General features: G+C 40.0%; 1 protein-coding gene across 2 annotated transcripts in view; it reads right to left on the reverse strand.

Moving 5' to 3' along the window:
• Positions 1-15,787, reverse strand: part of kcnd2 (potassium voltage-gated channel, Shal-related subfamily, member 2) — a 537,597-nt gene extending 521,810 nt beyond the window's left edge. For both annotated transcript variants that reach the window (XM_078568002.1, XM_078567999.1), the window contains exon 1: positions 14,670-15,787. In XM_078568002.1, coding sequence (XP_078424128.1) covers positions 14,670-15,781 — 1,112 coding nt within the window. In that variant the 5' untranslated portion in view covers positions 15,782-15,787. The remainder of the gene's footprint in view (positions 1-14,669) is intronic.
• Positions 15,788-16,060: the final 273 nt, after the last annotated feature.

Below are 16,060 nucleotides of genomic sequence, written 5' to 3' on the forward strand. Positions count from 1 at the left end.
TAAGCTAAAAACGAGGCAATAAAGAAAGCTGCGTCAAATTTCAAAAAGATCTAAACCACACTTAAGAAAGCCACCACCATATTACCAGAAGAAATGGGTGGAAAGAAAGTTCATCCATAACATCCTATTTATCTGGCAATTTGTTTCTCCCTGATTTATTTCCTAGTATTATGAGAGTAATAAGAAAGCATTGTTAAAAAAAATTTACCTTAATCAGTTTTTGCGACTATTTTCTAAAGTAACTAATACACAGTTAAGTCTTTGTAAACAACCCAGTTTCACTTACATAGGTAATTGTCTAACTGCCTGGTATCTGTGGCATCCTTTCTTCATTTCGTAATCCCCCATGTCATTTTGTCCCACAGAGCAGTACTATTATCCAGATCTTCTACATCTCTGGAGGTCAAAATAGTGTTCGAGAAATACAAGGAAGCTCAATACAACAAGGTGTCTACTGAATCATCCACATTCCCTGAACACCTACAAACCTCACATCCCCACCTTCCCAAACCCCACAGCCTCCATTTCAATTGTTAGTTCCATTACTTACACAACTGTAACTCTTTGCTATAATGGCCATTCATGGAGTAATTATTTTTCTGGAACCTTCAGTCTGATATGACACTTTTTATCCTTGTCAAGAATATTTTGGCTTTTGCCAGTTCCAGCAGAATCTTTTTTCCCTTCCATATGTATGTTGCAATTGCGTCCATTCAGAAGATTACATTAACATATTACCATGCACAGAGAATTTATTATGCATACAGCAATGTCTATCAACTGGAGAGAAAATGAGCAAGATTAATGCACAATACCTCCACATATATCAGAGTTCTACAACATGCTTCTTTTTAATAAATTATTCTGAACAATTAATTTAAAAAAACTTCAATTGTACTGAATTCACACCAGTGACATAGTTCATAGCTCGAGTAGAGTTTTCCATATAACTATTCAGAATTTTCAGAAGGCCCAAAGTGACTCAGACCCAACCTTCAACAGTGGTTCAATTAACGTATTTCCCTGGCATTAAAGATTTGTCTTGCTAAAGCGATGTTAGCATTTGAATTGACATAAGTCCCACCAAAACTTTAGTTTTCTGTGCAACAAGTTGGCATGAAAATGACTGCAAATGAGAAAATTATCCTCTCCTCCTCTAAAAAGTTTAGACTTTTGCTTGAAGTTCACATTTGCTATTTGTAGATAACAGAGGTGACTGCATCAAACCATTCAGTCCTCTTAAATACTTGCTTTAGTCAGTGATAGTGCTGTGCATGTATTCACTTCATCTATATAATGACTAAGCTGCTTACCACTGTGTTAGTTGTGTTTTATTGATTCCGAGTTGACCTGCTTGATGAATGCCTCACAAATTGCCAGGGGTGGGTGGGAAAGGAAAGGAAATCAACAGTCCTCTGTTTTGTCTCAGTCCATCTAACTGCAGTATTAGTGGACAATCTTGCTGACAAGAAAAATAATAAATTAATTTGATTTGATTTTCCCAGGTGTACTCATACATCTAAATTAGCATCAAGACATAACACTAGATGTTTTCTATAACACACAATGTTCAAAGTCCTCCAAAAATAAATCCCTACAGCTAGAATTATTTAACCCAAACTCCAATCGAAGCTAGTGCAAACAGCAATAACTGCCTAATGCAAATGATGAGCCATCATAAATTCTATTGATAAATTATTGATAAAACAAATTATTAAAGATTTGAATGCAGATCAGGAGAAGCTGGCTGATATTCAAGTCAGAAACAATGACGATCTAATGACTCACTCTGTGCACAATATATAAAAGCAGGACACATTATCACCTGAAATAAGACAAACGCCTGTAGGCTGCAAACTTCTATCAATACCTTGGCCAATGACTAACGAGTATGAGCAATGCCACAGGTGGGGAAGAGCAAAAATGTAAATACAAGAGAAGTAATTAAAACAGAATGGGGAGTAAATTTAACACAACCTACTCAGCATGAAACTAATGGGATCATAAAAGCCACCCGTTTCTTCCATTTATTTCAATAAGTAGTATAAATGAGCTGGGTGTAAAATGGGTGGCAGATTTGATCCCATCTTTTTCCTGCGAAGTGAAGTTAGTTTAAATTTATCCCCTGGTCTTAAAACCAATGCAAATTAAGGAAATACGTGACAAGCTAAATTTTTAAACAAGCTACAGATTACATTAATCTAGTTATGGCTATTTTTTTTAATGAGGAAGAAGAATCTTATTTTATCCCACTTATAATAAGTTATAAATGTAAGAACAGTTCCTTTGCAGCTAGAAAATTTAGACCAAACAAATCATTTTCTAGCTTTATCCACTTTGTGAATGAATTTATAACATAAGTATATAGGCTTTTTACCACATGAAGAGGCCATTCGGATGAGCTTGGCCAACTTTTGAGGGTTGATTTTACACAATCCTATTTCTCTGCCTTTTGCCTAAAATGATTTCATTTTACCATTTTCTTTCCATTACCATTTTATTTCTGTTCCTCCTAACATCATAAAAATGACCTAAATCATACATCTCGTCTTCGGCTACACTGCTTGCTGAATCTGAGTAGTGTGTGCTCAACACATGTTTCACTCCTATGCACGTAATAGTACCTGGATTTGCATATTAAAAGTCCCACCACTCAATTCAGGCAGGTAGTCTGACCATCTAATGACAGGCTCTTGGGAAAATAGCATCAGTGGGAATGGAGCAGTAGGTCACACCCCACCATTTTCTCATTTCTGTCTGATAGGCAGCCTGAAAGTCTCCTCAATATATTGAAAGAAAGAAAACAAACTTTACAGAATCACAGCATTATTACGGTGTAGAAGGAGGCCATTCGGCCCATCGTGTCTGCACAGGCTTTCTGTGCATTTTAACTTAGTGCCAATCTTCTGTCTTTTCCCTGTTACCCTGCACACTGTTTCTATTTAAATAATCATCCAATGCCCTCTTGGATGCCTCAATTGAACCTGCCTCCACCACACTTCCAGGCAGTGCATTCCAAACGCTAACTACTCACTGTGTGAAAGTTCTTTTCTCACCTCGCATTTGCTTCTTTTGCAAAACACTTTGGTGCCCTCTGGTTCTTGATCCATTTATGAGTGGGAACAGTTTCTCCCTATCCACTCTCTCCATACCCCTCACGATTTTGAAAACTTCTATCAAATCTCCTCTTAGCCTTCTCCTCTCCAAGGAAAACAGTCCCAACTTCTCCAATCTTTCCTCATAACTGAAGTGTCTCATCCCTGGAACCATTTTTGTAAACCTCTTCTGCACTCTCTCCAATGCGTTCACACCCTTCCTATAGCATGGCACCCAGAGCTGTACACAATACTCCTGCTGAGGTCTAACCACTGTCTTATATAAGTTCATCAAAACCTCCCTGCTCTTGTACTCTATGCCCCTATTAATGAAGCCTAGAATACTGTATGCTTTGGAAACAGCTCTCTCTACCTGTCCTGCCACCTTTAATGACTTATGTACATATACACCCACGCTTCTCTGCTCCTGCACACCCTTTAGAATAGTATCCTTTATTTTATACTGTCTCTCCATGTTCTTTGTACCAAAAAGTGTATCACCTCACACTTCTCTGCATTGAACATCATCTGCCACCTATCTGCCCACTCCACCAATCTGCCCACTCCACCAATATGTCAATGTCCTTTTGAAGTTCTCCTCACAGTTTACAATTCTCCCAAGTTTTGTGTCATCCGCAAACTTTGAAATTGTCCCCTGCACACCAAGATCTAGATCATTTATATATATCTCAGGAAAAGCAAGGGTCCCAATACTAAGCCCTGGGGAACTCCACTACAAACCTTCTTCCAGCCTGAAAACTACCCATTACTCTCTATTTCCTATCCCTCAGCTTGCAATGATATAACAGCTTTCATATCCTTAGATTGACCAAAATACTTCACAACCAGTGAAAATATTTTTGAAACCAGTTACAGTTGTTAAGTAAATATAGTAGCCAATTTGTATACTGCAGGATTCCACAAATGAGCAGTTGATACATTTTGTTGATATTGGTTGGGGAGGAAAATGTTGGCCAGGACATCAGTGGAACTTCCTTCTCATCTCTAACTGGTGCTGTGGGATCTTGGTTTAATATCCATTTGAAAGATAACAATTTTGCCAACAAAGGGTTCCCCGAGTACCGCAATGAAATGCCAGGCCAGATTATGTGCTTAAGTCCTGGAGTGGAACTTGCACCTTTTGACTCTGAGGCAGGAATGCCAAAATTTAGCTAAGCTGACACTTCTAATATTTTTGTTCAGTTAACATGTCACACTCAAAATTATTCATAAAGGCTTGACTAAGAACACTAGATAAACAGAAAAATGAAGGCACAAACATAGACTTGTCTATCTTCTGGCAAACTGTTGTCCTCATCAATGTGAAGGAAGTCCATTGTGGGGATTAAATAATCTTTCATTTCAGTGTCATCTTCAAACACTCTCAGATTAGCTGGAGCACAGCCAGATATGCAAACATATGAAATAGGAGAAGTAGGCCATTCAGTCCAACGAGCCTGCTCCGCCATTGATTAAGATCATGGCCATCTACCCCCGATAACCTGTGATTTCCTTGCTGAACAAGAATCTATCTACCTCCACCTTAAAAATATTCAATGGCCCCACCTCCACCGCTTCTGAGGCAGAGAGTTCCAAAGTCGCACAACCCTTAGAAAAAAAAATTCTCCTCATCTCTCCCCTAAAGGGCGACCCCTAATTCTAAAACAGTGCCCCCTGGTTCTGGACTCACCCGCAAGAAGAAACATGCTTTCCATGTCCACCTTGTCAATATCGTTCGGGATCTTATATACTTCAATCAAGTCACCCCTCACTCTTCCAAACCCCAGTGGAAACAAGCTCAATCTGTCCAACCCTTCCTCATAAGACAACCCACTCATTCCAGGTATCAATCTAGTAAACCTCCTTTGAACCACCTCCAATGCATTTACATCCTTCTTAAAATAAGGAGACCAAAACTGCACACACTATTCGAGATGTGGTCTCACAAATGTCCTGTATAACTGAAGCATAACATCCTTACTTATATGTTCAATTCATCTCGTAATAAAGGATAGCATTCCATTAGCCTTCTTAATTACTTGATGTACCTGCATGCTACCTTTTTGTGACGCATGCACTATAACACCTAGATCCCTCTGCAGCTCAGAATTCTGCAGCTGTTCTCCATTTAAGTAATACTGTTTTTTTATTCTTCTCGCCAAAAGGAACAACTTCACATTCTTCCACATTGTACTCCATCTGCCACATTTTTGCCCACTCACTCAACCTATCTATATCCGTCTGCAACCTCATGTCCTCTTCACAATATACTTTCCTACCTATTTTTGTGTCATCTGAAAATTTAGCTAGCATGCATTCACTCTCTTCATCTAAGTAATTGATAATAAATTGTAAGCTGAAGCCCCAGCAGACCCCTGTGGGGCTCCACTCATCACATGCTGCCAATCAGAAAAAGACCCATTTATACATGCTCTCTGTTTTTCTGCCAGCCAGCCAATCTTCTATCCATGCTAATATGTTACCCGCCACACCGTAAGCTTTTATTTTCTGCAATAGCCTTTTATGTGGCACCTTATCAAATGCCTTCTGGAAATCCAAATACAGTGTGTCTGCAGACCCCCCTTTATCCACAGCGCATGTTACACCTTCAAAGAACTCCAATAAGTTGGTTAAACATGATTTCCCTTTCACAAAACCATGCTAACTCTTCCTGATTACCTTAAGTTTCTCTAAGTGCCCAACTATAACCTCCTTAATGAACGATTCTAACACCTTTCCCATAACAGACATCAAGCTAACTGGCCTATAGTTTCCTGTTTTCTGCCTCCCTCTTTTCTTGAATAGAGGGGTTATATTATTTACTTTCCAGAATCTAGGAAATTTTGAAAAATTAACACCAATGCATCTACTACCTCATTAGTCACCTCTTTTAAGACCCCAGGATGAAATCGATTAGGACCCGGAAACTTGTCAGCTCACAGCTCCATCAATTTGCTCAGTACTGTTTCCCTAGTGATTTCAATTTCACCAAGTTCCTCTCCCCCTTCCACCTCCTGATTTACAGCTATTACTGGAATGTTTTTTGTATCCTTTATAGTGGTGACAGAAGCAAAATATTTGTTCATTTCATCTGCCATTTCCTTATTATCTACTATTAACTCCCCATTCTCACTCTCTAGAGGACCAACACTCACTTTACTTAGCTTTTCCTGTTTAAGTACCTGTAGAAACTCTTGTTGCCCATTTTTAAATTTCTAGCTAGCTTCCTCTCATACATTAATTGTTTTCTCCTGATTAAGATTTTAGTCATTCTCTGCCGTTGTTTATATTCTGATCAGCCACTCATCTTTGCGCAGTCATGTGCTTTTTCCTTAAGCTTGATGCTTTCTTCAACTTCTTTAGTTTCCCACGGATGGTGGGTCCTCCCTTTAGAATTTTTCTTTATAGGAGAAATATACTTATTTTGAAATATTCCCTTAAATGCCTGCCACTGCTTCTCTATTGATCTATCCCCTAGCCTATTTTCCCAGTTCATTTCAGCTAGCTCAGCTTTCATGCCTACATAGTTGCCCTTATTTAAGTTTAAAATACTAGTCTTAGACCCACTCTTCTCCCTTTCAAACTGGATGCTGACTGGATAGAATAAACCCTCATTGCCTCTGCCCCAACGACATTCCTCTACCCATAACTTAAGACTGAAAATACATGAACACATTTTAATTCTTTCCTTAGACAAGATTGTCAGTGCACTAAGAATCTTTGGAGTTCTGTGCTATGGGTCTAGGCCTCCTAAGAACCGGGTTGAGACTATCCAAACTCATTTCATGTTGGACTCTTGCTGCCAAATGGCATAGGAAATTTTTAATCCAACAACGGGATTTAACTGAGTGCAATATAAAAGAACAGCATCCCTACTTATTGTACCACTCAGAACCACTACACCAATATTTTCAGTGAAACAGTCTTTGTATAGATGTGGTGAACAACATCAACATTGACTTAAACATTACCATTTATTCCTCGTTAGGGCAGCAACATAGTGTACAAATTCAAGCAGGGTGTGGGACACATCAATTGGAAACTTTCGTTTTGAATAATTACCTACAGTAGAGAAACAACGCCCCAGTATCTTGCCTTATAAGAATTGGAAAGGTTCTGATCTTGGTGAATTTAACAGCTGAGTCACAAATATTCATCCCAAAGAAGTTCAGATTCTGTAATTTAGAGTGGTGTCTTAAAGTTAGTCTATTTTTGTCTCAATTTTTCAGAGGAAAAAGAAGCACTGACACATACAGAAGATGCACATAAACATATAAATCTGTCACATCTCAATGCACATACTAACTTTCTGTCATATTATTTATGACTTTATAAAGATACCAGTTATTTCCTATTATCTCTTCAATAAATAAGTAAAGTGAGGCATGTTGTAGAAATACAATTCATTAATAAGATGGACTACAAAATCGTCACAGTGTCTAGCCTCAAATGCTTGCACAGCATCTATCTATTAGATTTCGCCTCAGCGCTGAAGAGTAATTGGATTCCTTCCCATTGACGTGTTGCAACCTGACAATTTGGGCAGATTTTTGGACAGGAATAGCAAATGCCCTTGAAGATATTCCCTGATGGCTTTCACCTTATAATAGTGAAATCCCAATTTTTATTTATTAAAAAAAAAGCTCCCATTTAGCTACTTGCAATTTTTGTCGGTGGTTTACCCAACTTGAGCTTTATTTCAGCATTATGGATACAATGAATGATCTCAACTGGCAACACAAAATTACAAATTTAGCCCAAGTAGTCACTTATTGTACCACACAGAATTACTACACTAACATTCTCAGTGATACAGCAGGAATGTGGCAGACTCCAAACATATACAGGGGCTAAACATTACCATTTCTTCCATTGTTGGTGCTATTATTGTAGAGCCGATAGAAGCTAATAACACATTTTACCACCTAACAAACCACTTCAAGGTTAGGTGTACAGTTCCAGTACAGTAAAAGTTACTGCTATTATGAAAACATAAAAGCTATCTTTTCTTTGATTCACAGTTGCAAAAAGGGAAGCAATGGTGACTTTGAATGGATACATTTGCCTGTGCAAAGCCAGATGCAGGGTAGCATCTGAAACAGAAATAGAGTACAGTATATTTAATTACCACAAGCCACCAAAAGTAGTGATGATTTATGCCTCAATTTCCAGTAAGAAACTTGGGAACAGTCAAAATACTAGGAGGTACAACATTCTAATAATAAACATGAGTTAATACTAGTGCTCTTCAACTATGCGTCATTAATGATGGCATAGCTGTACTATAATTCAGGTTATTTTTAACCTATAGTGAAACACGAAAACTGCATATTTTAAGTATTCTACCGTGCCTATTTTAAACAGCAGTTAATAATTTAACATCTGACCCGTGTCTACCATGACGAATTCTAATAACAGTGATCAGTTCAATATGCCTCTTTATTACTGCATTTTTTTGCCTGCAGAACCTATGTATTCTGTCATGTACAAAATGAGCTAAGAGACGAAATGGTACCTTTTCCTCAGCTCACTATTTCTGGAGACAAAGTAGATGCAAATATAAAGCAGGAAGACCACCTACTACTTATGCTTTCTTTTGTAAACGAACAGAGAAAAATATACTTACAAACTTATCAATTATCTAAGCCAATACCAATGCTTAGAATTGCTATATTTTGTCATCTCTAGATGTAAAGTTTTAAACTTGAAATACCCATCATTCTGTGGTTATTTAGGCAATTTGTCCAGCTTTGTACCTTTACTTTGGTAATAGGCTAAGTGAACCTTCTAACAAGTTCACAATATAGTACTTGCACATAACAAAAAAATTATATACTTCTTGACTTCATTAACTTCAGAGAAAATTGTGTGTACAAGTACAGAAATCTCCCATATCACTTTGTAAATCTGGCATACACTAAGAAACAAATTATTCTGGAAAGTTGCACTTTGCCGTAATGTATAACAGGACCAGAGAATTCAGTCAGGTTTCCCAAACCTGATCACTAATTAGTGATGCTGCTGGAAAGTTTACATTCAGTTACAGTAGGAGCTGGCTTAGTCATGAGGACCCCCATGGGAAATCACCATCCAACTTGCAGTACAACATGAAGAATGGTCACTTAGGTAAAATATTAGAGCACTGTCACTCATATTCCCCAAAATGAGTATGGGCGTGAGTATAAGAAATAGGAGCAGGAGTAGTCTATTCAGCTCCTCGAACCTCCTCCACCATTCAATAAGGTCAAGGCTGATCTTCGACTTCAGCTAAACCTTCCCACGCTAATTCCATATTCCCCAATTCCCTTCATCTCCAAAAATCTGTCGATCTCTGATTTGCCTATACTCAACATCTGAGATCCACTGCTCCATGCAATAGAAAATTCCAAAGGTTCACAATCCTGTGAGTGAAGTAATTTCTCCTCATCTCAGTCCTAAATGGCCAACACCTTATTCTGGGATGAACACCCCCAGTTCTGGAGTCCCCAGCCATGGTAAATATATTTTCAACATCAATCCTCTCAAGGCCCTTAAGAATTTCATATGTTTCAATGTGATCACCTCTCATTCTTACAAACTTGAGGGAGTATAGGCTTAGTCTACTCATTTTTCCTCATAGACATAGAGCAATCCCCTCATCCCAGCTGGCAGACTAGTGAATGTTTGTTGCATTTCCTCGAAGGTAAATATGTTCTTCCTTAGATAAGGGGACCAAAATTGTACACAGTACTGAAAGTGTGGTCTCACCAAGGCCCTATACAACTGCAGTAAGACGTCTTCACCCTTATATTCGAATCCATTTGTACTAAAGACTAACATACCATTTGCTTTTCTAATTACTTGCCATACCTACATGCTCACTTTTGTATACAAGAATACCCAGATCCCTCTAAATACCAACATTTTCCCAATCTCTAACCATTTAAAAAATATTTTGCTTTTCTGTTTTTCCAACCAAAGTGAATAACTTCATAGTTCTCCACTTTATATTCCATCTGTTATATTCTTGGCCACTCATTTAGCGAGTTTAGATTCTTTTGTGGCCTCTTTGTATCATCCTCACAGCTTCCTTTCCCACCTAACTTTGTATTGTCAGCAAACTTACATGCATTACACTCCATTCTCTCATCTAAGCCATTGATATGAATTATAAATAACAGACCCAAGCACTGATCCTTGTGATATCCCACTAATTACACTCAGTCACACTGAAATGATCTTTTTATTCCTATTCTGTCTTCTGTTCACTAACCGATCCTTAATTCATATTAATACATTACCCCCAATTCCATGAGCTCTAATTTTGTGTACCTAACCTCATGTGGCACCTTATTGAAATGTTTTTTAAAAATCCAAATACACTACATCTCCCAGCTCCCCACTTATCCATCCTACCTGTTACAAACTCAAAAAAAACTCTAATAAATTGGCAAAATGTATTTCCCTTTCTTAAATCCGTGTTGGCCATGTATGCCCAATCACATTATGATTTATTTACTAAGTGCCCTGTAACCACGTTCGTAATAACAGATTTCAGATTTCATCACTTACCCTACTACTAATGTCAGGCTAACTGACCTATAGTTCCCGATTTCCTTTCTCACTTCTTTCTTGAATAGCAGGGTTGTATTTGCTACCTTCCAATCCGCACAGTCCATTCTAGATTCTAGGGAATTCTGGAAAATCAAACCAATTCATCCATTATCTCTTTTAAAACCCTAGGATATAGGGTCATCGAGTGGAGAGGAATTGTTGGCTTTTAGGCCTATTAATTTCTGCTGTACTATTTCTTTACTGATACTAATATCAGAGTCCCTCAGTTTCACTGGGCCCTTAATTCCTCATTACTTCCAGAATGGTTTTTGTGTCTTCTACCATGAAGACAGATAAAAGTACTCGTTTAATGACACTGCCATTTTCTTATTCCCCATTATGATAGAGGAGGTAATTGGGATACCCAGCGGACAAAAATTTGATAAAGAGGAGGTATTAAAAAGGCTGGCTGTGCTTAAAGTTGATATCACCAGGAACAGATAGGATGTATCCGAGGATAGTGAAGGAAGTAAGGGTACAAATTGCAGAGATACACCAAGTTCCAATCCTCCTTAGATATAGGTGTGTTGCCAGAGGAGTGGAGAAATGAAAATGTTACACCCTTATTCAAAAAAAGTGTAAAGATAAACGCAGCAATTACAGCACAATCAGTTTAACCTTGGTGGTAGGAAAACTTTTAGAGATGATAATCCGTGACAAGATTAGCAGTCACTTGGACAACTGTGGATTAATTAGGGAAGGCCAGGACAGATTTGGTAAAGGCAAATCGTGTTTAACTAACTTAGTGAGATTTTTGATGAGGGAAATGTGGTTCATATGGTGTACATGGACTTCCAAAAGGCATTTGGTAAAGTGCCAGATAATAGACTTGCCACGAAAATTCAAGCCCATGGAATAAAAGGGATAGTGGCAGCACAGATAGAAAGCTGGCTGATTGATAGGAAGCAGAGAGTCATGGTGAACAGTTGGTTTCCAGACAGGAGGAGGGTATACAATAAAGTTCCCCATGGCTCGGCACTAGAATCGCAGCTTTGCTTGTTATATATTAATGCCCCAGACTTTGGTGTTCAGGGTGCAATTTCAAAATTTGCAGATGACAAAACTTGGAAGTACTGTTCACCTGAGGAGAAAAGTGATAGACTTCATGAGGACATGTGCTAATGGTATGGGCAGGCTCCTGGTAGATGAAATTTAGTACAGAGAAGTGTGAAGTGATACATTTCTGTAGAAGAAACGGGGAGTGGCAGTAATAAATAAAAACACAATTCGAAAGTGGGTGCAGGAACAGAGAGACCTTGGGGTATATGTGCACAAGTCATTGAAGGTGGCAGGGCAGGTTGAGAATGTAGTTACAAAGGCATACAGGATCCTGGGATTCATAAATAGAGGCACAGGGTGCAAAAGCAATGAAGTTTTGATGAACCTTTATAAAACTCAGGTTCACTTCAACTGGAGTAGTGTGTCCAATTCTGGGCACTGCACTTTAGGAAGGATGTGAAGGTTTTAGAAAGGATGCAGAAATGATTTATGAGAATGGTATCATGGATGAGGGACCTATAGTTACATGAATAGATTGAGAAGCTGGGATTGTTCTCTTTTGAGAAGAGAAGGCTGAATGAGACCTGATGCAACTGTCTCAAAATCATGAGCTGTCTAGGCAGAGTATATAGAGAGGAACTGCTCCCATTGGCAGAAGAGTCAAGAACTAAACGATATCAACTTAAGATGATTGGCAAAAGAACCAATGGCAACATGAGAAAAATCTTTTTTATGCAGTGTGTAGTTAGGATCTGGAAGGCACTACCTCAGAGTGTCGTGGACGCAGATTCAATTGAATCCTTCGAAACAGAATTGGATAATTATCAGAAAAGGAAAGAAATTCAGGCACTGCATTCTTCCAAAGAGTCAGCACTCACATGACAGGCCAAATGGCCTCCTTATGTTCTGTAACCATTCTACGATTCTATAATTATAAATTTCCCCATTTCCCTTCTCTGCCTCTAAAGGATCCATCTTTATTCCAATCTCTTCCTTTTTAAATACCTATAGAAATGTTTTTATGTCCCTAGCTATTTTATTCTGATATTCTATTTTCGCTTTCTTTATCAGTTTCTTTGTCATCCTTTGCTAAATTTTAAAATCTTCCCAATCCTCTTGGTTAGTCCTTTTTTTGATAACTTTATAAGCCTCTTCCTTTAATCTAATACTACCATTGGTAATGTAAATTAATAAAAATCCAATACAACAAAATATATATATGCTATGTATTTTGAATTAGTGATAATGCAACCTGCTCTGAAAAATACTGATGACTGTTTAATGCAAAAGACTTTTTAAAAATCACATCAATTACAGATAACTGCATTGAAATATTCACCTTTTCATAGCTTTCCAACAATATGCCTTCAGAGTCAAACCTGCTGTTGAGCTTATCTTCAGGAATTAATATGGTCTACCCTCACATACATGGCTCTTATCCATTCAATATTCTGTTGGATGTACCCATGTATTAAAGGCAGTTTTATAAGCTTCTCATCAAATAACAGCACATTCATTCCACTCAAGACATGTGCATGTTTGATCTAAACTGCACAATGTTTTGTAAAATTAACTTACTCTTGTTTTTAAATGTTATACATACACATGTACTTTGTTTACAAAACAGAACTAAAAGTTTATAACTATTGTTGGAAAACAGGTTTAATGCAATATGTGCAATGAACTACAGCGGAATTTCATTTATCTATACCACAATTGTTGCCTGTCCTAATTATCACAAGATTTTTTGCAGCAAAGTTTTGAGTAAGACATCACCTCAGTGCAATGCCTATTAACACCCGTCACCTCCTGTCTACAAAAAATAATTTCACAGCCCAGGAAAGATAAAATGCAATGTTATTAGCATTGTGGGAGCATCGTTGAAAGTAGCAGAGAAGAGATTGAAATAGTATGGTCATCTGATGTAGAGAAAGAGAAAATTTGGTGAAGCAACTGATGGAAATGCAACTGCCAGGAAGAAGAGGAAGGCCTATGACCAGATGGAAAGATGTAGTCGTGAGAGACTTAAACGCAGCAGGATTGGAAGAGAGAGGAGATGAAGGGTGATCAACCAGCATTGTGGCAACCCCAACTAAAGTGGAAGAAGCCAAAAGAAGATTGTCCTCATTCCAATGACTATGCTTTTGCTAGGTATAATAGAGCAAAGGTTGATTCTCATCATCCACTTGGGAAGATGTCTGTTTTCTGCCAATAGATTAGACAGAGGTACTATTTTATGGTTTAACTGACACAGCGTGACATTATATAGCATTTGATGCTCCAAGCTATGTTTTACAGAATATTTTCAACATTTGTTGAGTTAAAAATATACAATGCACCTTGTCTAGAAAACTAGTTGTAACTTTGCATACCAACATTTCAAAAGTATTGTGCTTCTGTCACACCTCTCCTGCCCAGTACAATTTGAAGCTCAGTGGCAACACACTGATGTGAGTTGAAATATATCAACGCTTATTTAATTTGTCTCCAATAACATCACTTACAGAGTTATAGTAATTGCTACAAGGCATTGTTAAACTATGGACATAGGTCAATTATGTACTGAAACCATACATGTTGATGGCTGGGAAAGAGGACAAGATCCAACTTTCCAAAATTATGTCAAGCAATCAGAGTGAAATTATCAAAACATTTCGATTAGCTTTTTGCTGGCTTCCCTTAATTTATGCCCATACCAATGTGTGAAACTGGATTCTTCACTGCTAGCACATTATTAGATTAGTATTGGTGATTAATTTCACACCTTCTCCAGATCAGTACACAATGTAAGAATATTGAAAGTCCAGACCAAGGCTGGCCTATTCGGTGAGGGACTGGTTCCAAAAAACAATTCAAAGGGACAACCAAAGCTTCCAGTTGACCGACAATGATACCTGTCTGTGGCAGCCACTGAATCAGGGGAGCTCCATCCAAAAAGAAGCAGGAGGAGAAGCAAACAATGTGGCCTAGAGAGGCACTTACCCCAGGGTTGTCATGGTGACGATGGTGTACCAGAAAGCAGCCGGGATGCTGGTGAACTTGGTGGCGGAGGAGCCTTTCTCGGCGTAGAACATGACGGTGGCGAAGATGATGATGGCCATGGTGAGGGAGAAGAGGAGGAAGCCGAGCTCGGAGGCGCAGCTCTTGAGGGTGTAGCCCAGGATGCGGAGGCCCTGCGAGTGGCGGGAGAACTTGAATATCCTGAAGACGCGGAAAACCCGCAGGGTGACGAAGGCGCCGCTCACGTCCTCGTTGTCGGTCATGACCAGGCCGATGTAGTAGGGCATGATGGCCACCACGTCGATGATGCTCATGACGCTGCGGACGAAGCGGTAACGGCTGGGGGCCGCCACGAGGCGGAGCAGGTACTCGACGGTGAAGATCATGACGCACGCGGTATCCAGGCAGAAGAAGGCCAGGGCGTAGCGCTCGCCGCACGGCAACTCCTTCACACTCCCCGGCACCAGGCCGCACGGCACCGTCTCCACCACGTTGGCCATCACCGAGACGGCGATGAAGAAGCCGGTGACGTAGTAGAAGACCAGCGCCAGGGTGCTGGTGTGGGGGTTCTCGAAAGCCCGCCACACCTTCTGGCGGGCGGTCATGGACGGCAGCCGGTTCTCGTTGCTGATGTCGTCCTCGGCGTCGTCCATGATCCGCTCGACGTTTTCCCGCTTTCGGTCCTTGTACTCTTCATAGCAGCAGTCGCCGATGATCTCCGGGATGATGCCGAAGAAGGAGAGCTCCTCGTCGTAAGCCGAGATGCACTCGTGCCTCGGGTAGTGCAGCTTGCCGGTCCGGTAAAAATTCAGGATGCTCCTGAAGATGTCAGGGTCCCGGTCGAAGAAGTACTCGCGGATCTCCTCGTTGTAGAAGAAGTCTTTCTCCGAGCTGCCCAGCAGAGTGTCCGGGTACCTCTCCAGAGTGCTCCTCCAGGTCTGGAAGCGCCTGCCGCTCACATTCAGGATGACCAGCCCGTCCTGAGGCCGCTTCCTCTGGCTGGGGGCGGCGGGCATGGGCTGGCTCGCCACCGGCATCCATCCGATGGCGGCCGCCCGGGCAAAGGGGAGCCAGGCGGCTACCCCCGCTGCCATGGCTCCGAGACTCGCCCGCCTGCCCTGCCCTGCCCTGCCTGCCTGCCTGCCTGGCTGGGAGGGTGGCAGAGAGAAACAGGTCGCTTCCCCCCGGATTCAGAACCACGCTTGATGCTGCACGCCCCACATCTAGAAAGAGAAAGGAGACAACCCAATGTAATTTGCAGACGTGTAAAATAAAACAAAAACTCCCAACGGCAAACCATTGCCCAGGCTCAGAATATTTATTTTACGCAAATCCCCATCTCTTTTGTTTTCTCTGTATATATATATATACAC

Source organism: Cetorhinus maximus, chromosome 22, assembly GCF_964194155.1.
Source record: "Cetorhinus maximus chromosome 22, sCetMax3.hap1.1, whole genome shotgun sequence".
Lineage (NCBI taxonomy): Eukaryota > Metazoa > Chordata > Chondrichthyes > Lamniformes > Cetorhinidae > Cetorhinus > Cetorhinus maximus.